Raw genomic sequence first — 26,574 nt, 5'->3', positions numbered from 1 at the left:
GTTCACTATCCCTCTGACTGGGGAAGCACCGGTGGAACCCGCCCAGTGGCCCCAGATGATGTCACGGAACCACAGGCATGCTGGTCTCACAGGTTACAAGAGAAGGTTTTTTTTTTTTTTTTTTTTTTTTTTTTATGTAGTTTGTAGAGCGCACAGCTACCCCCGAAGGGGTGTCCCGGCGTTAGAACCTGAACCTCCAAAGGAGAGGAGAGGAGCAAGAAGGGGAAGTAGCGTAGTAAATCAGAGTCCAGAGAAGAGCCAAGTTTTAAGTCTGGCCCGGAAGATGGATACGGAGGGACAGAATCTAAGATCGACTGGCAGTGAGTTCCATAGTTTTGCCGCAATTACACTGAACCCTCTGCCACCCATTCTGGATAGTCTGAAACGGGGAGAAATCAGAAGGCGTAGGTCATTGGATCTCAAAGATCTGATGGAACCGGATATTGAGACACGTTTTTTCAAATAGTTTGGTCCGCGATCATTGATGGCTCGGTGAGTGAGAGTGAGGACCTTGAACTGGATACGGCTGGCCACAGGTAGCCAGTGCAGTTCCTTACGATATGCGGTTACTGATTGACGGTAGGGAATATTGCCAATCAGTCTGGCCGCCGCATTCTGAATAATCTGCAACCGGTCAATCAGGTATTGGGGAGCACCAGCATAGAGGCTATTAGCATAGTCCAGGTGGGACGTGATGAGGGCATGGGTAACAGTACGGCGGGAGTCCAGAGGGAGATAGGGAAGTATTTTTCTAATCATGCGCAACTTCAGGAAGCAGGCAGAGGTCACTTTATTAATCTGAGTCTTGCATGAGAGGGAGTCGTCAAACTGGAAACCCAGGTTACGGGCCGAGTGGACGGGAGAGGGAGCGGGATCAAGTGCCGCGGGCCACCACCAGGAGGATGGGATGGAGTTTTTCTGGTTAAAAAACAGCACCTCTGTCTTGTCTGCATTGAGTCTTAGATGGTTTTCAGACATCCAACCACTGATGTTGTTGAGGCACAGGCGGAAGTTGGAGAACGCGGAGTCAGAGTGGTCTCTAAAGGAAAACACTAGCTGGGTATCATCAGCATAGGAGACCACCCTGACTCCGTAGGACTCCACCAGGTCGGCCAGTGGGGCAAGATAGATGTTAAAAAACAGAGGGCTGAGGGCAGAGCCCTGTGGCACACCGCAAGACAGGGGTTTTTCCTCCGATTTAAAAGGCCGCAACAATACCCTCTGACTTCTTCCTGAGAGGAAGGACTCGATCCAGCTAAAGGTTGAAAACGTGTGCAGCTCAGCGTTGAAGCGCTTTATAGGAAAGTGAGTTATCAGCAATATATAGGTATATGGGTAATGAAAGCAGGTATAGACGATTAGATGAAGCCCACCTGTGACTGTTGACCCTGGCAGACCTTCTACAGGTTTCTACAGGATCCAGTTACTAGCACATATGTTCTTTGGAAGCTATTCATGTTGGTCCCAGTTGCACCTCGGATCTGATTATTGTTGCCAAGTTGGGTGTGATGGTTTCAGCTGATATTTTTATTTAACCAGTAGAATTTCTCTAGTTTCATGTGTTGCACGTCCATGGCCTAGCGCCCAGAACCCCATATATCACAAGCGGGCGCAGCTAAAACAATTTCCATGTCCAGTTAGAGGATGTCTTGGTTGAGAGTGTGCCAAAAGTCACCGGAGATGGTGAGCGGGTTGATCATATGCGCAGGGGTGCCGGTCGCGATGGCCGTTGGTGATGTCATGGGAGAGATGAGAGTGATGGGGGTGGAAGTAACCTTCAAACGCATGGCAGGGTGGGACGCAAGACAAGGGTATGCGCTTCGAGAGCCATAGAGAGGTGAGGAAGGGAAGGCACAGTATTGGCTAGAAGCAGAGAAGAGAAGAGGGCGAGGAAAGGGAAGAGAGAAGGTCTCTTAAACAGAGACAAACAGGTGAGGGACAGGAAGTTCAGAGTCTGCGAGGCAGACCATCACATGTGAGGAAAGGCAAGGCATGAGGTCTGCGGAAAGAGGTGGCGGGAGGCAAGATGTGAGCTTCGCGAGGTAAAAAGAAAAAGGTGATGGAGAGCAAGGTCTTTGGTCTGTTGGACAAAGACAGCAAGGTGGAGAAAGAAAAGACGCGAGGTATGTGAGACAGAACCTCCTGTTGGAGGGTGGTAGGTGTCTGCCAGGCTGTAGCCAGTACAATCCTTGGGTACAAGCGGTCACAGCGCAAGTCGGAGGAGTTTATTGGCATAGGAAACCCTGTTCTCAATCCCAGCGCACCTCTCCCCACTTGACAGAACAGTGTGATCCTGTGCATGGATTTACCAGTACATCTGAGGGAGTTTTGGAGAATGCATCACCACTCTCTATTGTTAGCGCTTTAAAAAAATTGTGCATTCACACTCGGGGGTGGGGGGGGGGGGGGACGTTTAATAGCTGGGCTCGTCAGGAAAGGAGGAAAGAATGTGGCGTAAGGGCCAGAGCTGTCACACTGGAACTGAGGAACTCGGCGTCGGCTCAACATCTCGTGATTCTGGGCATATCGCTTACGCTTCCTGTGTCTACAAAACTAAATGTAACTGGTGCTCTGGATGTATTTCATGGCTGCAGTAGCACAGCATTTTCAGAAAAAAAATACCCTCAGATTTACTACAGACTTTCAGAACTCCCTGTGGCCCATCTGGAAGTAATGCTCACAAGTAAATTGTGTGAAGAGGTTTTTCACTTTCGGATTCCTTCCACTGAATTCCCAGCAACCCTATGAACACAAATGCTGGAGCCATCTACCTACCTACCAGTGGAACTGTCTAAGCATTCCTGCTACAAAATGAACTGCACACACAAAATAATTGCACTAAATAAACAAGTTATTTACAGTTGGTAATGTTCTTTCTGGTTCATACTCCATCTAACTGCAGATCCCTCAACTACTGAAGTTAGCACAGGTGCCAGATGGAATCCAAACTTATGCCCCCCCCCCCTCCCCCGATAAAACATGGTTGGTGCCTCTTTGTTAATGCTAAGGGTTTAATGCCTGGCAGGCACAGAAGTCTAATTTATTCAGTTGCTAACATAGAAGGTAGGTCAAGCCTGTCACTTGGAAGTTAACTCCTACCGCTATTTGGTATTGCCGTTTTAACACACTCAAGGGTAAGTTATTGATGATTTATCGCTTCACTTCATCAGCATTAGGGACTTGTGTTGCATAGTTGATCTTTAGATATTTCACCTTCATCATTATCAAGAATTTATTTATGATCTCACCACTCTCATAGGTTCTGGAGTAACGTGCTATCTGCTGTCCGTAAAGCACTTCAACACCTCATCAGGGGTTTTAAGCAATGTTCCTGGGGCAGGCTGAACAAAGAGGCGGCACAGGGTGCAGATGGAGGGAGACTCGCGCTTGCCTTACCTTAATTTACATGGAATGTCCAGTTTTTACCAATTTAGAGCGAGTGCTTGCGTACTTCCCAGAGAAGCCATTTTGCATACGTCAAAAGAAAACGCAAGTTCAAAGACTGCGATACTGACAGTTTACCTGCGGAGGCGAGACTTGGTTTGTGCTCAGAAACTCAGACGTAAATAACCTTTTATTTTTAATTACGTGCTAAGTTTTAGTAACTATTGGTAATGAAGGTGCCAGTCGTGCAGGCAGTGGGAAGTAATGCTGGAAAGGCGGACGTTAAATATGAAAACGCACGTGCAGGCTTTATTGCTATAGACAACAAGCATTGGCCGCAGCTGCAGATGGAAGGAAACTCGCGCTGGCCTTACCTTAATTTACATAGAATGTCCAAAGCACCAGTGTTGCTTCGAAAACAGCACTGCACAATGTCCTCACAGCACAAAGCACAACTCTAAAAAAGAATTTTTACCAATTTACAGCGAGTCAAGCCCATTGCCCACAGGACCCGCGCCGGGCTCATGGTAGTATAGTGCAGGGAAGTCTATAGAAGCGATGAGGGAGGAGGAGGAGGCTCAGGAGTGTTCAGGAGTGACTTGAGGGTGAGTCCAGAGAGCTTTACTTTTAGTATGAGGAAGTGAAGCGCACCCGACCGCAGGCTGGAAATGAGGCGAAGTAAAGACAAGACAAGCACGGAGCGGAAATAAGATCGCGCGCACGCGCCTCAAGTTAAACAAGCGTGCGTGCCTCGCGCTGCAAGTTAAACAAGCAACTGAATACTGGAGAGGCGGAGCAAGGCATGCGCGCTTGTGCGCATAACAGCAAGCTGGTGGCTGCCTTTGGCAGCACTTTAAAAACCCGCTTACTAAAATGTCTCGCCAGACCAGCGCATGCACTGGCTCTAGCGAGACCGAAAAAAGGCATACACCTTGAAAACATCAAGGTTTCAGTATTCAATTACATTACTCCGACAAAGACCACAGCCATAATATTATAGTGGTTTCACATTTCTGTTGCAGTAGTAGGGCTGTCAAAGGGCATAAAGGAGCCTAGGGATTATCAGTTCAGAATGTTCCGAAAAAGAACATTCAAAGCAACAGGGGTAAAAAAAAACAGTAACGTGCACTGAAAAAAGGACATTTCACTCCAGGTTGAAAGTATCCATCCATTGCATGCACTAATCCCATGAGGACCTAAGAGGGAGAGTCATGGGTTAGAGAGAGGTGACATGCTGTTCGGGTTTGACATGCGGGCTCAGCCAATAAGTTCAAATGCATGGAGTCTCGGAGTTGGGAAACATGAATGTTCCAGTCACGAAAAGTATTGTATGAGAGGCTGCCAAGTGTGGACGAATTTCCCCTCCGTGCTGTTGATTTTATGAGCTAGAATTTCCATGGCTAGGACTTGCCACATATGTGTGTAAAATGTAACTATTTGAGGGGCATGGTTTTGATTCAAATGTAGAGCTACTAGTTGCTTGCCAGAACCCAACATGTGGCTAATTAGGTGCCATTTTGCATGAGTCATGGCTTGCAAGAGCAGGGGTCAGACACCAAAGATTACCGTAGAGTAGGATTTCGGGAGCGGAAAACCTACTGTTCCCTTTATGTGAATAAGAATTTCTTTCGAAAAGGTTGTGATGGTTGGGCAGGACCACCAGATGTGTAAGAACTCTCCTGGAGCCGCCAAACAATGCTAGCAGAGTGGTGGAGAGGCATACGTACGTGCACAGGTTTGTGGTACCACCGTATCATTAATTAGTATGCAGATTTGCATTGTGATATGAATTTATGTATTGGAGGGATATCACGCCAAAGTTGTTCTCATTGTTTCGTAGTTAAGTCTTCACTAACATCCGAGTGTCATTGTGTTTAGTATTCATGTGGGTTGGATGGGGTGGAGTGTTAAAGAACCCAGTATGTGCGGGGGCTGAGACTGTGAGTTCCGTCAAAAGACAGGAACAAAGGTCTCAAAGGCGGTGAGCAGGCATGCCACACCCTGTGCGTTGGATGGGTAGATGGCCCAGTGGGAGAGCTGAAGATAATGTATCCTAGTGGATGCAGGAAGGTAAAACTCTTGTCAACATTGGTCAGGTCTTAAAGGATTCGTCCTCAAACAGGTCCCCAAGAGTGCAGCAGTCCCCCTCTCTCCAATGGCTGAAAGAGTGTGGATGTAGGGCTGACGCGAAATCCGGATTTCGTGCCGGGGGTGTTGGGCGAGGGGAAAGTGGTAAGGTCTTGTTTCAAGGCCACTTTGTCCTGCATCTCCAAAATGGTTTTTGTAGGGATTGAGATATAGGTTCCGCTGTCTCACATCTTTGGGGAGCCACACCAAATCCCAGAGGGGCCTACAAGCCACGACCTAGTCCATATGGAACCAATGGTTGTCGCTATCCCTCACAAACCACTCTGAGATGTAGCATAGATGGGCTGCCCAGTAATATTCATGGAGGTTGGGCACACCAATCCCCCAAATTTGTGGCAGCATCAATACCATGTTAGAAAAGCAAGGGTGTTTACCGATTTGCTAGGAATTTAGTATAAAACGTTTTGAGGCCGTGTTTAGGATCGCAATGGGACAGCTTTGAGGCCCAAAGGGAAGGGTCCTTGCCCGGTTTTGGAATTTACATGACAGACATAGTGGGGGTGAGACACGAAGTGGGTGTGAAGGTGTTAAACAGAGCTAACAAGTGCTCTTGTAGTTGGGGGATGAAATTTATGATAATACAGCACTGGGAGAGCATCGGGACCCGGGGTCTTGCCAAGGGGAAGGGCTTTCAGGGTGCGTTGGAGCTTCTCCACTGAAATAGGGGCTTCAAGCAACTCAGAGTGCAGTATGTCAAGTGTTTCCCACCTACAGCCTGAAAGGTAGCTGACAAGAGAATACTGAGGGGAATCTTTGCCATTGTAAACACTGTGCCGGAAGTCGCGGAATGCCTGTTTTGAGGCTTCTGTGGTTGCCCAGGAGCCATTCACAATCTGGAGCCCAAGAATGTGCCAGGAGGGTTCCCACCGTATTACTGCCTTCATAATATTTTGTATGAGGGCAAGCAAGGAGCACTCGGCTTTGTTAGTGTAATGAGCCCATAGCTAGCCCTTTAGCAAAGCCAGGTGCAGTTTACTGAGCCGAGACAGGACAAAATGATCAAGACGTTCCAGGTCCTTGATGTCAGCTGCCAGTTGGCCTCCAGTGCCCGGGCAATAGATTAGTAGTAATTGCACCTCTAATGGTGGCTTTGAACCTGTCCCATAGTGTATGTGCCGAGATGTCGGGTGTGTGTTGAGCTAAAAGTAGTTTGTTATTGCTTTTGGATGTCCACAACATTTAACAGGTTGTGCAGTATTTGTAAGGGAAGGAGTCATTGCTGGCGTGACTGAGTTATTTTCCCTATTCTAGACCAAGTCCGTTCTAGGTGTGCATGGTCGGAAATGTAAATATTCGATAGGAGGGTAGTGTCCAGGTCACAGAGTAGGGAGTGAATGAGAAAGAGGTAGTCGATACACAAGTATGACTGGCGAACATGTGAGAAGAATGAGAAATCCCAGGTGTCTGGGTGGTGATATCGCCATGCGTCAACCAGGCCCATATCGGTGATGTCAGGTTTGAGAGCAGCAGACATCAGTTCCCTGGAAGGAGGCTGCTCTGCGGTCGAGGTCAGGGTCCCAGACCAGACTGAAGTCCCCCCCATCACCACATGCCCTCCATGCCGTGACAAGTGGTCTTTATGCAAGCCCCTGAGATAAGCATCTTGGGCCTGGTTGGGAGTATAACCATTTAAAAGAGTGAGGATTTGTGAGCTGCGTTCAACCGTTAGCATCAAGAAACGACCCTTCCCCATTCCGAACCACCTGCAAAACCTTAAAGCAGAAGGTAGCCTTACAAAAAATCACAACTCCAGCTGTCTTGGTGGAGGCATATGCCCAGTGGCAGTTGGGGTACACAGGACGTGCCAAGCGGGAAGTGTAGTGTTGTCGGAGGTGGGTTTCTTGCAGAAAAATAACATCAGCGTTCTGCTGGAAGAGATAGCACCATACCTGTTTTCTCTTGTTTGGTGTGTTGAGCCCCCGCACATGGAGAGTGAGGAGTTCAATACCGGAGACAGTGGTCATGAGGGAGGAAAATGGAATAGACCAATGGGGCAAGTGTAGATGATGTTATGGGAATTGCCAGGGACAATCCAAGTGGAACGGAGAGACAATAGGTAATCCCCCGTTGACCCATGGTCATAGTGGAAAACAAAAAGCAATCAAATTAGAGGGGCAAGTTGCCTATGGTAAGAGAGAGGGGTTTATGGCATGTGCGATGGGTTGGGTATTGGGTGGGAAATGTTTCCCAGGGGTGCCAGGCAACCTAGAGAAATAAAAATGCATGTTAATGTGAACAAGAGGCAAAGGCCAACCAGGGCAAAACAACTGACCAAGGGCCAATGAAAGACTACGTAAGCCATACAGGGGATTTCACTCCGCCATGGTCTGGGTCAGTGGAACAGGTCTATGGCAACTGCAGGCTCCAGGCCATCCAGACCTCAGGGCCTCCAACTGTCAGGGCCAGTAGTAGGTTGCACTTTCACCCCGGCTAAGTCAGCGTCCACGGAAGTGCGTGAGAGGAGTGAGAAAGTACAGTGTGTTCCAAGTAGCACATGGCCAGGGTGAAGCCAGGCTGTGTCCCGCCTAGGGCCCTGAAGATCAGCATAACAGCATGGCAGAAATTTGTTCAGCAGGCAGGCGATCAGTCAGTGAAGATGGACATGCTGGAGGACAGCAACAATCCCCCGCAGGGTGCATTACACGAGGCCCGGCTTCTTAGACTGATCCAGATGTCGAAGGAAGGTGGGGGGTGAAGGGCTTCTCTAAATTGGGGAGGTGGTACATAATTTCTTTCATGGCTTCATGGGACAGGAGGTCTCTGTTGCTTTCAGAAGTTTTCTTGGGGGGCTACTTTTGCCCAGCACGGGCGCAAAGCTGTACGAGCTGGGGGCGGGCGGCTGACACCCCCCCACCCCTGCCAAAGTTGGCAATACATTCAGAAGGCGGAGGTCTTCCCTCAGCTTAAGTAAGGTCTTGCGTTTGCCCTCCCGGTCAGTCAAACGTAACAGCGAAGGGGTGTCCTCACTGGTTATAAATGTGGCACACCCGGAGCTCGTTGGTGACCGTCCGGCAGTCTCTGCAGTCTCGTAAGGTGATGGGTGCAAGATCCTGAAATAGCAGGACGGTGTGGCCCTTGTACAGCAAATCTGCTTTCTTCAGAGAGTCCTGCAGAATTGTCTCTTTCTTGAAAAAAGTGCACCTGCGTGAGGATGTCGGGGGAAAGTCACAAAGTCTCGGGACCACTGTCACTCTATGTGCCCTGTCCAGTACCAGAGGAGAGGCCTCTGGATCTCCCCGGATGGCGTGCAGGAGGGAAGCTGTAAAGGCCAAGTCTGAGCCCTCCATGCCCCTCTGGACACCTGTATGCGTATATTGTTCCTCTGGGCGCGATTTTCAGTATCTTCTTGCTTCAGCTGAAGATCAATTTGCTGGCCCTCCAGGTTCGCCATTCGGCGCCAGAGGGCCTCCAGGCCTTTTGTGCAGCAGTCTAACATTTGTTCCAGGTCGTTAACTCATTCCCCAAGCCCCACTAGATCACGCCTGACCTCATGGATGCAGAACTTGATTTCAGACTTGAGGGAGTGTGACAAAGTGCCATCTTTTTTGCATGGTATGCCCCCACTTTTTGCTGAATGTACTTTGAGTGTGCCCTGGACTCCTGCCAATCAGGTGCCCAGAGCCTATGTTCCTTCCCTAAAAATCTCAAAACCAATTTGGCAAACCCTGGCCACATGTCACCCCCTAGTAAATGGTACCCTAGGTACCCAGGGCCTTGTGACCAGGGAAGGCCTCTAAGGGCTGTAGCACTCATTGTGCCACCCTTAGAGGCCCTGTACCCTAACACACACACATTGCCCTTGCAGGCTGAGTGTCTGGGTACAAGACAAAACAAAGTCGACATGGCACACATCCCTGTGTGCCATGCCCACCACCTACACTGCCCTGGCATACATCAGCCACCCCTCTAGCTGGGTGCCCTAGGCCAGTGGGGTGGGCACAGGACCATGAGCCCTGTACCCCACAGTACCCAGGTCCATTCCTGGGCACTGTAGGTGCAGTGCTGCCCTTTAAGAGTACATGGTGCCGAGAGCTCGTCAAACACAAACTCCCCAGCACCATAATGGCAACACTGAAGACTGAGAAGTTTGGTATCAAACTTCTCAGCACATTATATCCCACAATGGCATCAGTGCGGGTTTAATGTACCAAGCACCCCAGAGGGCATCTTAGAGATGCCCCCTGAAACCTAACCTACAATCCACGTCTAGTCTGGGAGGCTGCCTAGGCTGCCACACAGCAGACATGTTGCTGGACCCCTGGGTAGGAGAGCCCCCGCTCTCCTGGGCCTGCAACAATGCACATCCTGGGTGAGGTGCTAGGTCTCCTCCCCCAGGATGGACAGGGGGAAGCTTCAAAGTCATGCCGCCTCTGTGAGCTTCCCCAGGCCACTTGCTGTACTCAGCAACTGGCCCCTACCAGTTCTAAACCCCCACTCTGGTGGGAAGCCTGGCCGGAAACCCCAAATAAGGACAGGGGATGTGCCAGCCTGCCAACCCCAGCCCTCAGGTGGGGGAGGCAAGGTGAAGCACATCTCCGGGCGTCGCCATCTTGAAGATGGGAGGCCCTGCCCAATCAGGACTAGGCTACTGTCCCCCTCCCACAGGAGAGTGGCAGGATAGGGGGTGTACCCACCCCAGGGCAGGGACCCATTGGTCCCTGCCCTTTACCTACCTGTAACGCCCCTAAATCTAGTATTTAGGGGCACCCTGAACCTTCCTTCCTTAGATTCCAGATTCCGAAAAACAAAGAATAGCAAGAAGAAAGAAGACCTGCCGTGCAGCTGCTAAGAAGAGGAAGACACAAACTGCTTTGGCCCCAGCCCTACCGGCCTGTCGACCCTCGAACCTGCTCCTGCTACATCCCGGCACCTCTTGTGGCCAGCAACCTCACAAACCCTGGAGGACCTGGCTACCTTTTGGCTCTAAGCACCTGGGACTCCCATGAGCAGAGGCTCCGCTCAAAACCAGCTTCTAACCCCTGGCATCAGCCCGGAACCGCGAACCCTGCACACTCTGCACCCGCCAAGCCTGGCCTGTGTCGGAGTGAACAAAGACCCCGAGGACGTCCCCCCCGGCGACTGTGACCCCGAATCCGGCACCCAAGGACTCACCTCGCTGCTCCTGACGACGCCTGCAGCCTCAGAACCATGTACCCCCCCAACCGCGATCAACAGAGGGTAAGATTTCCCCGACACCAAAAGGCACCCCTACACCCGGCGCCCTGCGGCTCCCTGTGCCCAACTCCTGGGTACCTACCTGTCCTCCAACTACCCAACTTACCTCTCGAAGTGGTGGTGGCACCTGAAGAATCTTCGTCCCCGAGCTTGTAGCCTTTGTTCAACCAGGAGCTTTCCCATTGAAACCCACTGAACACCCGAAGGCTCAAAAGCACCCTGCACCCAGCCGCCCGAGTGGCTCTGGCAGTGTAACCTCTACACCTATCTACTTCCCCATTTTCCCTGAGCAAGTGACCAGGAGCCCAGCTCCCACAGCCGCGTGGCCTGCTGGTCAGCAGCCACCAACCAAGGCCCCCCTGCCTCCCATAGGATAACATTGGGCCTAACTCACTCTGCACCCAGCTGCCCCTGTGCCGCTGAGGGTGTAACAACTGTACCTGCCTGACCCTGAGAGACCCCTGAGTCTATGCCCAGAACCTTAACTTTGCCATTCGAGTACTTACCCAAAAGCCGATAACCCAATTTTCCTCCCTAGGGTAACATTGACTGGTTTCTTCTGAAATTTCTTCTTCTAAGTGTGGAGTGTCTGAAACTTAAAATATTCACCAAAAATCAACCGAGTAACGAAAACGAAAATACTCACCTGCTATTAGGAGAGATCCCAGTGCTGGATCTTGGTGCCCAGCACTGACCCTGAAAAATATTCACAACCGTACTTACCAGTAACCCAATTTTCTTCCATAGGAAATCATTGACTGTTTTTCTGTGAAATTTCTTCTAAGTGTCGATTTTTGCAAACTTCAAATATTCTTTAAAAATCGTACCAACTGCGAAAGCGTAATTACTTACCTGTTTTAGATAGAGGTCCCAGTACGGAGTCTAGGAGCCCAGTACTGAATTACAGAAGTAACGAGAACCTACTTTACCTGCAACTAGAATTTTTTCCCATAGGGAGTCATTGGCTGTTTTCTATGAAATTTCTTCTGTCAACTTTAAAAATAGCAACATATTGCCTAAAAATCACAACAGTAACTAAGTCGACTTTTATCACTTGTTTCTAAGACCTGTCCCAGGACTGAATCTAGGATCCAGTCCTGGAGTTACAAAAGTAATCCTGAAAGTAATCTATTGCAAATAACTTAAAACTTCCATTGAGCTCAATGCATTATTGTGTTTGAAATTGTGTTGCCTATTGCAACAACCTGTAACCAGTATTTACAAAAGTCAATTTACCTAAAGAATCTCATTCTGAGAAAGTATATTTTAATACCTATTGTTGGTTCTAAAATAAAACAAGCATATGTATTTTTTATATAAACCATTGGCCTAGAGTTCAGTTATTGTGTGTGAGACCATTTGCTGACTCAGTGTGTACAACAAATGCTTTACACTGTCCTCTGATACTGCCTTACTGCTCGACCAAGCTACCACTTTAGAGAGAAAGGTTATTTCTAACTTTAGCCTCTGCCAAACCTCTGGGGACTGTGGACTCTGTGCACACTGTACCTATTTGGGCACAGTATATACAGAGCCACTTTCTCACAGGGAGCCAATCTCTGCTCTAAGTACCTGGAGGAAGTTGTCCATTTAGGCTTGGGTGAGAGGTGCAGATGTTACAGCCTCAAAGGGGGGACCCCGTGCTGGCTGATGAGGGCTCCATATTCAGTACGTTTGCTTTGTGCCATAGGGAGGTGGCGGATACGTTAATCCCAGCACCAGATGTGGATCTATTGGTTCTGCCGCGGGACATGGCAGGGTGACAGAAGTGAGTCAAGGTGGCAATGCAGCTTCAGATAATGGGCCCCAGCAGCGTTGTCCAAGGGCAGAAGCAACGCCAAGGTGACGTGCAGGGCTAGAGAGGCCAAGAGCGTGGAGCATAGGATGCTGCTGGGGTTCTCCGGGACACGTTGTCAGATTTTAATGGCAGGGGCCTGCTGTTGTAGATTGTGGATGTTGGTGGGGTGTAAGCCCCTCCGATGATATGGGCCAGCACTCTCAGGAAGTATATCTGGAGCTCCCCAGGAGGTGAAAAGGTTCAAATGCCCATAGCAGGGAACGCAGGATATGTGTTCACCTCTAAAGCACCCAGGCCACAAGTGGCTGTTTCAGAAGGACATGGACCAGTCTCCTTTGAAAGATGGCGTTGTCCTCACAAGCTCAGCGTGGGCTTCAGGCAGCAGTGCAGGTACCAACAGTGAAGTGCAGCAGCAGAGAGTCCCTCCAGGGGCGCAGAGCGCAATGTCCACAGCAGGGCCCAACCAGACTGCCCAATGGGCAAGAACCGCCGGGGTATACGTTGGTTTGTTATATGGAGTGGAGACTGCAGGGACACACCAGCTAGGGCCAGGATCTTCCACCCCAGATCGTCTGTTCACCTTGTGTGAGGCCTTCAGTGCAATTCAGGCCTCTTGTCTGGTCTCCAACCCAGGGCCCAGCTGCAGGACTTCAGCTGTCTCTTGACAGCCAGGTGGAGATGTAGCAGGCATCCGGTGGTCAGCCGTTTGGCTCCATCAAGGCAGTTCCCGAGGCAGCCTACACTCCCTCTGGGAATCAGAGGGGCCACAGTGAGGCATCCAGCAGTGCAGTCAGGCGCCCCTGGTGGCCGCATCTCACCCAGGCCACAACCACCACCAGGTCGCTGATTCCAAAGACTGTGCAGGAGGAACCCGGCACTCACAGGGCAAGTCGCCCACCAGGCGCACTTACTCATGCCGGCAGGACCCGGTGCTGTGTCTCTGGTCAGGTGCTGCCACTCGCCACCGGGCTTCAGGGCTGCCTCGTGTTGGGGTCGGCACTGGGCACGCTCCCAACCCCTTTCCACAGTCCAATACCTATGGGGAAGGGAGTCCGCTGTTGCTTAGGGCCCCTATGCTCCGGACTTGCCGGCCACCCAGGATATTGCTCCAGGTTCTGTTTTTGCAAGCCAGGCTGCCATGGGCCCACATCAACGCTCCCTTAGGCTCCCACTCAAGACGGCGGCGCCTCCACACAGGCCGCCCAACAGGAACGCTGCCCTAGTGCCGAGATGGGTCTCTTGGGCACCCACTATGTCCCCACGGGTCAAAGGACCAGTGGGGCTCCTAGCCTGCCAGGTAAGGTGAAATGTCGGCCTGATGCTGAAGATGGCGTCGATAGGCCTCGACGATCCGGAGCACTGACGAAGTAAGTCTCATGCCATGCTCAGTCAGGCCACGCCCCAGGCATTACATTTTAAGATTAGTTTATGACTTAATGCAGTTATCTTTATTCCACTGTATTGTATTTAACATGTTTATAGTGCATTTCTGAGACTGATGGAGCCCCAAGTCTAATAAACTAAACGCCCTGCCATGACTGAGCCCAACAACACGCCTTACTTTTCTTACAAACCAAGATGAGCTATAAAAAAATAATACTCTGTGGGAAGGCAGATTAGGCCACATCAAAATCCATAAGAAGCACCACAATCAGAAGAAACTATGAAGTTAAGCCCCTGATGTTTATGTTTCTGACCCATTAGGAGGCTTTGGTAAATGTTTCATGAAATACCCATTCATTTCTGTCATGTTCATAAGACCACTAAAACTTTGTGGTTAGCCTTAAATGTTCCATTGTGCTTGGAAAAGGGGCTTTATAAGAAAAATGTACATTAGATATCTTCTAGAGCTTTAACTGCCAGTAGTAAATCTGCAAGTGAATCCTCCCAGTTGTAACCAAAGTGTATTGAACTAGCTACAAGTCTCAATAATTTTAGTTATTTTGTGCACTAATGCCCTTTTGTACTTATGCCGAAAGTAGGGAAACGTTCTCAGATTATGACACATGGACCTTCCATACCCTACAGAGCTGTAGATATTGTAGCTAAGTGGGATCCCCAGGACATACCTTGTATGTCCATTTCCCTACCTGATGCAATACTTTCAACTCTACTGTAGGAATGTGCCCCTTTTTGACATGGTCACCCCACTTTTTGCCTGGTGTTTTGATGTGATTTTGCTTGGAAGTGCATTAGGTTCCTGTAACCAGGCCCCAAGTGCCAGATCCCTTTCCCAAAACTGTGCAATTGCACCCCAATTGGCTATACCATTAGCACCCTCCACAAGTCCCTAGCAAATGGTACCACTGGTACCTAGGGCCTGAGGTACTGAAAGGGCTGCAGCACATAGTGTGCCACCCTAAGGGACACCTCACCTAATTCATGCAGACAGCCATTGCAGGCTGCATGTTTTGGTGCAGACAAAAGTGAAAATACGACATGGCACACAGCCTATGTGCCATGCCAGCAGACACTGCATGCAGTATAGGCAAGTCACCTCTACAGAAGGCCTTACAGCTCTAAGTCAGGGAGTACTATAATACATGTGCGGGCGCATCTGCATGAGCAGATATGCCCCTGTGCAGGTCAATTCCATTTACTGCCAGAACAAGTGATCAGGGAAGTCATTAAAAAACATGTGCTGGAGACTTGTAAAAATGAGTTCCCCCAGCTACATGATGACTTCACTGAAACCAGGGATGCTTGATATCAAACATGTCGTATTCATAAACCCACACTGATTCCAGTGTTGGATTTATTAATGCAGGCACCAAGAGGGCACCTTAGAGGTGTCCCCTGGAAACCTACCAACTACTGGTGTGCTCAGTGACTGGTCTTAAACAGCCTGCCACCCAGGCGAGTTCCTGACCCCCAAGGATGAGGGCCTTTGCTCTAAGGAGATCAGGAACAAAGCCTGCTCAGGCAGAGGGTGGTTACACCCCTCCCCACAGGATGACTTGCGAATTAGCATTCCAAGACAGGGAGCATCAAAGAGCCAACCCCCTTTAGTATGAGAATCTGGCTTCCCTCACAGCAGAGGATGCAGACCCCCCTCTGTCCAGGGCTCCTTTAGCACCGGGACAGGTAAGAAAATTAGTAGTCAGAGAGGTGTGTTCACCTTCAGGCTAGTCCCACCCCTAAGATGGGCCGTAGTAAAGACAAAAATTCAGTCTGCCATGTTTGTGATGGCAAACTTAAGAACTCTGGGAGAGGATTATGCCCACTTCCCACAGGAAGTGGTCATATAGGGGGAGCAGTGACCCCGGAGGTAAGAAGCCCATTGGCTACTACCCTACACACCCCTAAATCTAGTATTTAGGTAAGCCCCTGGCACCAGGAAATCAGATCCTACTGACCTTAATGAAGAAGACTGACGTGAAGAGTCACAAGAAGCAAGAATAGAAGACCAGCAACTAACTTGAAGCAAACCCTGCAGACTGTCTGCTGACTTTGACAATTGCGCCAAAGACGACTTGTTCTGCAGCTGCTGTGTCTCCAAAGCCAAGAAGACCTGCAAGTGTTTCACCCAAGAAGCACGATTTCCCTTGGAGCAGCGGAGCTGCTCCCCTGCATTCTGCAGGCACACCACAAAGACACCTGGGAGGACTCCGGAACAGCAAACATCTGACACCGGAAAGCACCACTGCAACCGTGCCACCTAGCCTGAGTGTAAGTGGGCCAACGGTGCCAATGTGGTCCTCCAGCCCTCCATAGACAAAGCTCACCTTAGACATGCTCACTGTGGACTCACCAACACCGCCTGCAGCCTCGGTTTGCATGCCCCCTTGACCGCAAGCGCTCCTGGTGACAAAAACCCAACGCCTAAAGATATCTCTACACCAGTCGCCCCTGGCCCGTGGAGGAGGAGGACCAAAGGTCGCCCCATCGTCTCAGAGCATCGCAAGACAGGAGCCCACCTATAGGTTCAGCCTGACTGGTCTCCCAGTCCAAACCTGCAGCCTCTTTTCCCAAAGACCGATCCCCATAGACTAACTTTGGGCACCAAACGCTGTATTGCACCACTGCACCCAGTCGCCCTAGAGCCCCTGGATGTGACCTGCTGGTCCTGCCTTGGAACTTGCCCCAAACTCACCTTAAGTCCAGGAGATTGGTTTCGTAAGTCGTTGCACTCTCCCTGTATGCAGTATTTATTATTCCCCCCAATTGGATAACATAACAGACTCTGAAAATCGCACTGTGTCAAGTTTTGAAAACTGAAAGTATTTCCATCTTGAAACGTACCAGATCAACTCGATTCTGGCATATACATATATATATATATACATATACATATACATAGTTTTTTATTTTGTATGGACCTCCTTATTGAGTCGCATGCATCATTTATGGCCTATGAGTATATTTTGCAGATGTTTAACACTCCTCTCGGATAACCCCAAGGATGAAGAGCACCTTGGGATTGCTACAGCAAGCCCCTGTCCACTCATAAGGAACTATCTGGACTGTTTGCACGGTATATCTCTTTTTGGTATACCATATACAGAGCCAGCTTCCTATATCTACTTAGTAGATACCTCTCCCTTTGTTCTTACACTAGGATTACACCTGTGCCCACCTTTAGCCTTTCTGAGTTCTTCACTAATTTACCTCTATCACTACAGGTGAAGGGTGATATACAACCTTTTCATGAATTTAAAAAAAACTTTTTTAAAGAACCACATTTCCCTGAACAGGATGCAAACCATGACACCTTGCTGTGGCCATACTAAGGCTTTCTCTTCAACAGGTATTAGCCAGAGGTATTTAAATGTCCTATTTTCCTCCTTGTTTTCCTTTCAATCTATACTTTAAGATATTTAAATACCTATTGTATAACCACTCTGCTTCTTCTCATCTTCAACAATACAGATTAATCTGCTTGAATTTCTCTTCATGATAATTCAGATCCAACCCTTGCACCAATTTGCTGAGTCTTCTCTGGACAGTCTCTGGTAGGTCTTTAAATTTCATATGATATGGATTCTCATAGCGCTATAGAGCATGAAATGATCGCTTTACTCCTTTTCTGATCAAGTCCTTGTTAGGAAGGCTAGAATAAGGCATTCAGGTGTAACAAGTGTACGTTACTTAAGGAAGACAAGAGCATTTAATTATTTAACTGTTGTGGAATAGAGCAGTTTTTGCAGATCAGATGAAAACTTTGCCTAAAAGTACGGAGAAAGTGCAATCTTCATACCCAATGGTAAAGGGTCCTTTCAACACACACTCAGCTGTATTTATTTGCTTTGTGCCTCGCCCTTTAAAAAGAAAAGCTGTGCCACAAGGAACTAAGCACATCATGTCAAGAGATAGAAAATACTACTGTATGTAGGTGGCAGTCATGACAAAGTTAAGTCTTACTCAGTCGATGTTTAGTTCAGCTCCAAGCAGTGCTGCCCACTTACACAATCTATATGCACCACTTGAGGCTCACTCACCTATGTTGTGATGGTTTTCTCTGGAAGTGCACTGTCCTCCGGTCCAGGGCTCTTCACCCTTTTCAATCCTCCGCATAATATCGGGCTTGACCATTGCATATCCTGTTTACATAGAAAGCACAAGACTGAATAACTCCCATTTAAAACATCCACGGCCAAATCATCAAAACCCCTAGCCGCTGATATACAAGAGGTTAGCACTGAAACCTACAAATAATCGATAGTTGCACCTTCTGATCTTAAGACATCTCTTCTTTTAAATGCAAAAGTAAAGTCATGAAATGCTTCACGTGTTACAAGAACTATGACATCACAAAGGACACCAGCTGTGGGACACCCTACTGTTCATACAGAAGCTGTGCCTTTTGAATGTCGCAGTGGCCCTAGCATGGAATGATGCAAAGCTTTGTGTGACTGCTGCCAGTGGATGCGCAGTCCTTACTTATTAGAATGACTCCTGGAAGAGCACCAATAAATTAAGCACTAGTATGTAAAAAATAAAATCTCTCCAAGGCAGCTTTAGGGAAGTAAGTATATTGGAGACCTAAAGAAGGAATCTCTTGCTTACATTCATTTACTTGGGATCAAAGGATGGTCAGTGGAGATGGGAAAGCGTTTGTGTGGTGAGGACTCTAGAGTCAATTTATAGACAATCTGGTGGAATGCCAGCTGGTAGAAGATGCGGCATCCAGAGGACACAAGAAGAATCAGCATTTATTTTTGGGAGTATCGTACACAATCAGTGAGGAGTTGCACTAGGACCAGTGAACAGGCACGGCTCCTTTCAATATTCCCGTTATTAGTCAGGAAACCATAAAGGTTCTGCAAATGGTTTCATAAGATGCCATTTAAACCCTACCAGGCAAAGTTCATTGCATCATCATCTACCATAAGGATTAGGCATCTTTACATTGCACCAGTCACTGCAGCAGTCCACGCACACACTGCTCAGATACACCAAGAACAAAATCAACAAAGGAGCCAATAACCACAGTCAGACTTTGGTGGATTGACTCGAGTGCAGACAAAACAAGTAGCTGCTGGTTGAGGCACAAGGTGTAACGAAAATGTGAGAGCCAGCCTTGCTGTCTAAGGGCCAAAGTTCTATTATCAGTTTAACCCCAGTGAGACCGTTTCGGACTAGGGCCTACGTGTGTGACACGAGCCTGTGCTACAGACCGGCCAAGTTTAAGATGAACGTGAAGGGGAAAGGGAAGCATTTCCTGGCAGGTCTGTGCTCCTGAAATATCAACAGTACCCTAGCAGAGTATGTTCAGTGAGGCCGGTCTTGGACTCGCTTGTCTTTTTCCCAACTCTTTCCACGCTCCACCAGCCAATCAGAACTACAAACTTAACTACAGAAGACTTCTCTACTACTAGAATGTGTGGAGGGTGGGATGTAAGGCACAAACCATTTCAGTGCTTACTCCAGAAAGCGGGCTGTGCAAGATAAATCTCCTTACCCAGTGAAATCATGGAATCGTAATTTTCCTTCATGACATCTGTGTATAGTTCCTTCTGCAAGTCAGACAGGCCGCTCCACTCCTCCTCCGAGAAATACACCGCCACGTCCTCAAAGGCCATGGACACCTGGACGGAAGGGGGTTGGAAATGTGGAGAACTCTTGAGTTACTAAGAGGCAATTGGGACAGATGAGAACAGCAGAACACAACATACTTTAAAGCAAAAACCAAAACAGAGTATCCGTGCACTTATTGGAGGGCACCTTTATGGGACCTTTCGCCATAATCAATCTACCTGACGAGTCCCCTTTTCCACCAGGCGATGCAGGCATTTGAAATGTCACATTCGTCAGTCTCTCCGACTAACAGCTTCCTGGCACCTTATCAACAAGCAACAGTACAAGAACACTGTTTTAATTAGAAAACATAGCACTATAGGAATATAGGACAAGACATATAGCTGAATGAGAGCGACGAAACATTAACAGTAGGAGGAGCGGATGATCCAAAATAACAAAAAACCCTGAGGGAAGCTGCAGAATTCTCTTACATATCAAACCTACTGCATGAATGTTTTTGAAAAAGGTTATAAACTCTGATGCTTTGCCAAAACTATTGAAAATATATGTCCCACAATTTCGCAACATGGGTGGGCACCCGGCAGTACCTCAACAAGTCGATAAAAGCGTCTCTCATTTCAAGTTATTTAGTGTAAACAGGACTGGAGAACCCTGCAGGGTCAGACCTTCTGAGATTTATCAGTAATCACCGATATTTGTGGTACTCACACCTAATTTTCTGAATTTCTGTGTTCTAGGGAGATGCACTAATTGTGAGGCACCTTGGTAGGTCCAGCACAGGACCTGCATGGGAGTACAGCATAGAGTACAATGCAAGTATCTATTTTTAAGGTGATCTCCGTGAAGATCTCATCGAAGGTAGTTTTTTTCCTCTCTATGGGTCGTTTCTCATGGCATTTGTGGTAGCCAGAATACCTTTATCTGCCGCCCCACTATTCACAAGGGTAATAAGCATTTGCAATGCAATAGGTCTTGCATTTGCGAGAGTTTAAGCTATTGGCATTGTAAATGACAATGCTTTTTATTTATCGGTTTTGATAATTAAACACAAATAAAAGGCATTAGCATTTACAATGCCAATAGCAGAAACTCTTGTAAATACATTTCACTTCAAAGAAGTGGCAGCCAGTATCCCGGGCTGCTTGGAAAGTGAAAGCGCACATGGCCCGCTGAATGTTGCAGGAAAGCATGTTGTGCCTGCAGTAGGAGAAAATCATTGAAGAAAATAGTGCTTAAAGGCTAAATAAGACGTACCGTGTTACAACCGAAGTAAAAGGGCCAGCCCTCACGGGAGGTTACAAATGAAGATAATGCGATACTAAGGAGGGACAAACAAGCCTATTAACAAATCAGAAGTCAGCATTTACAAAGGACAATGACACAAGGCAATACAAAATATGGGCAGAGAGTGGGCGGAGCTTAAACTCCAAACTCGAACACAGCATGCCTCGCAGAGCAGCGCATGCGCTGCCCAGGCTCGACCTAAAAATGCTCTGCCCTACAGACACTCATGTGGGACTACTAAGAGTAGTGCAGAGAACAACTGAAGCTGTGAAGGGGAAAGAAGAAGGTGGGAGGTTGAGAAATAAATTAGGCTTTGATATGCATAGGAGATTTCCCACTTGTTACTTCTCCAGCCTCTATCTTGCATTCTGGTCTTTGAAATCATAGGCATATAGCATTTTTAAACCGGTCCATGGCATGCTGTGCTAAACTCTGTTAAATGTGCAGGCAGCGGCTTAGCACGTGTTGAGTTGGCCTCGAGCGATGCGAAGCGTGTGTCCAGGAGATAGAAGCAAGTGCGAAATTGGTGCAGTGAGCGGAAGTGATGATGGGCCATGGGAGGTTGGACACATTGCCATGGCATAGGCAGTGAACACTGTTCCGAGTGGCTGGAGATGCACAGGGCACGTCTATATTAGGCTTTTATAAACCATAACCATTGTTGCGGAGTGGTGAGAACGATATAGAGATGGCTCTTACAATCCTAGGGGGGCTAGATCAGCTTCGGCAGGTCAGCAAAAGCAACAATTATGTTGCTCCTTGAACAAATGGGTTTTAAGCTCTGGGGAAGGCAGGAGGTTGTGCGGCACTGGCAGAAGTGGTTCCAGAGCAGAGAACACCACTGCGGCCTGCTCCCTTTCGTGCAGGCTCACAAACATACAGTCCAGGAATAAGAGAAATCAATTTCCTGTAACTGTGTGCAGTAACTTACTGCAGTGCCAAAGTATCTCCTCCCAACAGAACTGCAATGTCTACTGTGATGTGCGTTATGGTAAGTGCTGGAGTGGAGTGCAGAGACTAGGTCTTTATGCATGTGTGGCTGACTCTGCCTGGCACTCATCAGCAGAACCTGCAGAAAATCACCATGCTAATATTTGCTGTAGGAACCACTTCACAATCCAAGGTTGCTGAAAAGCAGACCCATCTCCAAAGTTAAGATATCCTTGTACTTTAAATGTAACCTCTTTATCAGCTGCCCAAGTATTTGTCTGCAGTGCTTAATTTGTAAGGGTGGTCGGCTCCAGCACTCATGTTTGGGTACTGGGGCTTGACCAGACCTGCCTAGAGCAAGAGAAAGCCAAAAAAGTGAAAACAAGGAATGATGAGAAAGACAGGAAAATGGTGAAAAAGTAATGAAACCGAATCTGCAAGAGTTAGATAAGATAGGATGAGATGGAAGAAAGATGCACGAGGTACAGCTAAGGCTACATATTCTTTGTATTCAGCAAACCTTGTATTCTGTAGTGGAGGATAGGAGCTCCTTAAAAGTGTGGGCTCCTGCACAAATTAAGCACTATCTGTTTCTTTTTCTCTCTCCCTCAACAACAGACCTGCTGTTTCACCCTGCAAGAAATTGCGTGAATATTAAAGAAGTGTGACCGATTACCTGGGGAAACCCCAAAATTTCATTCTAACTGGGACTTTTAGGATTCGTTTTTGGGCATAAATGCAGCAAAATTGATCTACAGAAAACTTTCCAAGAATGTACTGCCTTGCCTAAGAGTGGAGTAGATGGTTTGTAAAACTGCCTTACGAACGGGGTATTCTCTGCCACTTCATTGCACATAACTTATTCCACACGAACAGGCTGTTTTCATGCAAAAAAATTAATTAAAAGGAAATAATAGGGGAGGCAATTTGCAGTGACTGTTGTCAATTGTGATGTTACATAAAAGGAAATCTGTGGTATCAAGGCAAGGCAATTAATTGTAAAGATGTTAAGGTTATCAAACCTTGATTATTATTATTATTTGTCTTTATGAAGACAATAGATGAGGACCTGGGCATGTCTAGAGTTTTCCTGGGAAATAGACCACCTCCAGAAAGCTGTGCTAAATAGGTTATTCTGACACCCAAGCACTATCCACCATGCACTGCTTGTGACCTCATACTGCATCAGACATAAAGGAATTGCTTCGCTGTAGGGCTAAAAGTAATCAGATCATGGATAGGAAAGGTGGGTTATGTCAAAAAGCCTTATAAAGTATAACAACAACCGTATATGTAGGGCATTACACCACCTTCTAAGTCAAATATAATTTATTTTTATTGACCGTAAAAAGGTTGCAAGTTTGGAATAGGTTATGCTGGGGCTTAGTCATATGGTCTGTTGGTTATGCATATGGCTAGCAGCTGGCGTCCCATTCACTTGCCTATTCAGCAAGCAGTTCCCAGTTTTAGACAGCAACCCTTGGCGGTCTGTAAACTCAGTGTCCATACAACCATAATCATATCAGGTATTTTAAACATGTCACTCATTACTATGGCAGCTTTATGACGCACTGTGGACATCCTGCAAGATCAGAAAGACCTACTTTAAACTAGCAGGAGTGGATTGTTATTCAAGTGCAAAAAAAGAGCAAACAAAGCCCTGATACTGTTTGTGGGAATGTAAAGGACAACCTACATGCTGTAAATCAAAACACAGGGTATTCGATCGACCCAAACTTGTGCCAAGGCGGGCAACGGTCCCCGCAATTTGGGGGCTATAGCCAACGTTTCAGAGACTTATTTCTGCAATGTACTCCACTGTGAAAGCTTAAACAAAGCCCAGGTTTAGCGTTTTAAGATTTCTACTGAAACCAAATGTTCATTTTGTTGGGATTATATTGGTTGTAATCAGTTTGAATTGAAAATTGTCCATCCTACTGGAGTTGCGTATATCACTAAATAAGACATAACTGCGGTTATAATTGGCCAATTTATGGACCTTATTTTTCCAACCTGTGGAAGGAAGGAGTTTGCCCTAATAGGATTCAAGATCCTGCTCTCGAGCACACTGCGTTTTGTTATCAGTAAGTGTTCGACTACCTGAGACATCAGACTGTCACACACCCCAAGCCCTCACACCATGCCTTTCCAGATTATTTATCATATTTTTAAAATATTGCACCTTATTCTTTCAATTTCAGGATCCTGAAAATGAATGACAATTGCGTTTGGTGAACAGTCTAGTTTTGCCCGGAGATGTGCGCCTTTGATTGCAGGTTTAATAAAATGTGAAGAATTCTTAAACAGGCCACATGGCTATATGCACACCAGCCAACTCAGACAGTGCTGATGGAGCAAGGTTTCGCATAAAAAGAAACTTGCTCGTATGCAATCCTCTTGAATAACCCGATACACTATAATGAATCTGTTTGTGAGTACTAACAGTGCACCACATTCAACATATTGTATCTAGGGGACGCTTTCCTATGTGCATTACTAATGAATAACCGGAGTATCCTAAAATGGCCGCCGAAAACGCAGGAACTCTTCTGCACATGCGTCTACTATATCTATGTAGTATGATGTTTTCTGTCGCTTGGGGGGGGGGAAATCTTTGCAGCTGCGCAATAGCTTCTAAAATGGCCGTTTTTAAATAACGCATTAATGCACACGCCGTGCTGAAACTAACCTATGCAAGTTCTACTAAGCTATTAATGCAAAAGATTTATTATTAAGTAAATGGGGTTAGAGTAGAAGTAAGTGGTATACAGTGAATTCATTTAAGTTTGTATTCCAACATGTGTTTTTTTGTCTTTATTAATAGTTCACATTTGGGCCTTGGAGGGTGACCGCGTCTCTGTTTCCTTGTGGCTTCTACGCATGCTCAAATGTCCGCTTATTCTGAACAAGTGAAGTAAATTGACTGACTGCCAAACCCAAGCCCAGCAAGGACATGGGAAACCAACTTTTGACCCTACGAGAGGAAAAGAGAAGCAACATTGTAAAATGGAGTTATCGATCCACATATGAAATGTCTGTTGGAATAAAGCTTGTGGGTATTAAAATTAAGGGGCGGGGAAACTAGACAATAGACTAAAGAAAATTATTGCACTTAGTATGGTGTGATGTCCTCACCCCACTGCTTGGCCCAATCAAATTGTGGGTGAACATGGAATTGAAACATTTGGGGGTGGATCATACATTTGATTTGGTTTAACAGAGGTAAGTTCTAGTTAGTTAGATACACTTGATGCTGAGATGCTGATGCTATGCCGAGATGCTGCCCGATTTTGCTGCAATCTGACTGAAGAATCCAACACTAGGAAAATTTGCCAAACAACCGAGGAGGCACATCTAGGAAGGGGTCCGGACGAGACCGAGCCGGAGAGAGTAGCACCAGAGAGGGGTGTAACGCTGGCGTTACACTAGAAGTGGTCACCTTTTCCCTGTCCTGAATCCTTGACTCTTTGATGTCGGAGTCCTCATACCATTCTAGGTAAATATAACTGTAGGGTTAATGCTCCGTACTTGCTCTCTGTTCTTTCTCTCCTCGGGTGCTGTCATTGCAAGAATTTATTAATGCAAACTGATTATAAGCTAACTGTACTATTTTCCTGATGGAGACTTCTGGTATAATCATGTGTATCTTGATTTGACTCACAAAATTATTAATTCAGATAAAAAAAATTAAAACTCCTTCTGAGTCTGTGGTTCGTTAAATGCATTATCGCATTTCCTCCCTATTCTAATCTACTACTAGATCTTATCGAATTGTTTATTTACTCAGGAGACAGGAATGGTAAGAATACTGGTGTAAAGGTTTCCTAGGGTAAAATAAAATTGATGACCAGTGGATATTTGCCAGCTCATTGCATGTATGAATGTATATGAGCCCAAATGAGTGTTGTGTGTATGAATGTATAGAGCTGGTAAACTCCGCTGCATCAGTGCCATCGTGCGTCACACAAGTTTCCCCCCTTTCTCACCACCTCCGGGTGAAGGGACAATAGATAAAACATTCAGATCTCTTCAAACTAGGGGGCAAGCCCCCCTGGGGGGGGGGGGGGTGCCTGAAGGGAACTCGGGGGGGGGGGGCGCCAGGCTCTGGCCAAGAGAAACATCATGCTTTGTTTTAAGTGTTGCAAACATCAGCAGCAGTAAGCCACTTTGTAATGGGCCATCACTAACAACTTTTGTCATTTATATCCTGACTGGGAGAATGTGTAAAAAGGGGCAACAGAGCATAACTGCAATGTTTAAATATTTTTAAACATTGCCAAATTAGCTGAATTGTGAACAAATTGAGGGGGGGCCCAGAGCATTTTTTAAAAAAATTACAGGGGGGTTGGCTGCATAAGAAGTTTGAAGACCACTTTGTTAAGTGCACACAGTAAGTGAGCTGGCAACACCTGCAGAAACCAGGTTTCTGCCTCAATCTATGGAGGATCTGCGTTGACGTATAACAGAGGCTTTTAATTCTTCCCCTGGCCACTGGCGGCAGCATCACAGGCTTTTGTGTTGGGTAAGGGCCTGCTCGGGCAGCGCTTGACTCTACCCAGTCATCTCCTAGACCTCTAAACCCTCTATTTGGTCAGGTGGTAATCGGTACAAAGCCCAATCCATACTATAAACCCTACCCCTTCGAGGCTCCTCCTCCTTCTCCTCAGTAAAACTAATATTCAAAGTTGGCAGCTCTTTATCTGGGAGCGGATGAGCAGGGTCTGGTGATCATATTTTACAGCACTTAGTTCACCACCAATGTTTAGTACTTATTGAGTTACCTTGAAATGCTTCGGGCGGCCTGACAGGCTGTCAGACGGGTAACTTTAAGTGGCAGGTTACAGTGCAGGTGGAAGGCAACGCCCAGCATTCTA

General features: G+C 47.3%; 1 protein-coding gene across 3 annotated transcripts in view; it reads right to left on the bottom strand.

Annotated features, from left to right (window-relative positions):
- The window catches only part of LOC146796212 (uncharacterized), a 403,367-nt gene that overhangs the window by 335,158 nt on the left and 41,635 nt on the right, over positions 1-26,574 (bottom strand). For all 3 annotated transcript variants that reach the window (XM_085628712.1, XM_085628713.1, XM_085628714.1), the window contains exons 2-3: positions 19,407-19,533; positions 17,944-18,045 (exon numbers count right to left, since the gene is read on the bottom strand). In XM_085628712.1, the coding sequence (XP_085484838.1) occupies positions 17,944-18,045; positions 19,407-19,533 (229 nt within the window). The remainder of the gene's footprint in view (positions 1-17,943; positions 18,046-19,406; positions 19,534-26,574) is intronic.

This window comes from Triturus cristatus, chromosome 10, assembly GCF_964204655.1.
Source record: "Triturus cristatus chromosome 10, aTriCri1.1, whole genome shotgun sequence".
In the NCBI taxonomy this organism is placed as follows: Eukaryota; Metazoa; Chordata; class Amphibia; order Caudata; family Salamandridae; genus Triturus; species Triturus cristatus.
Note: the sequence above shows the minus strand (reverse complement) of the source record. Positions and strands in the feature narration are given on the sequence as shown.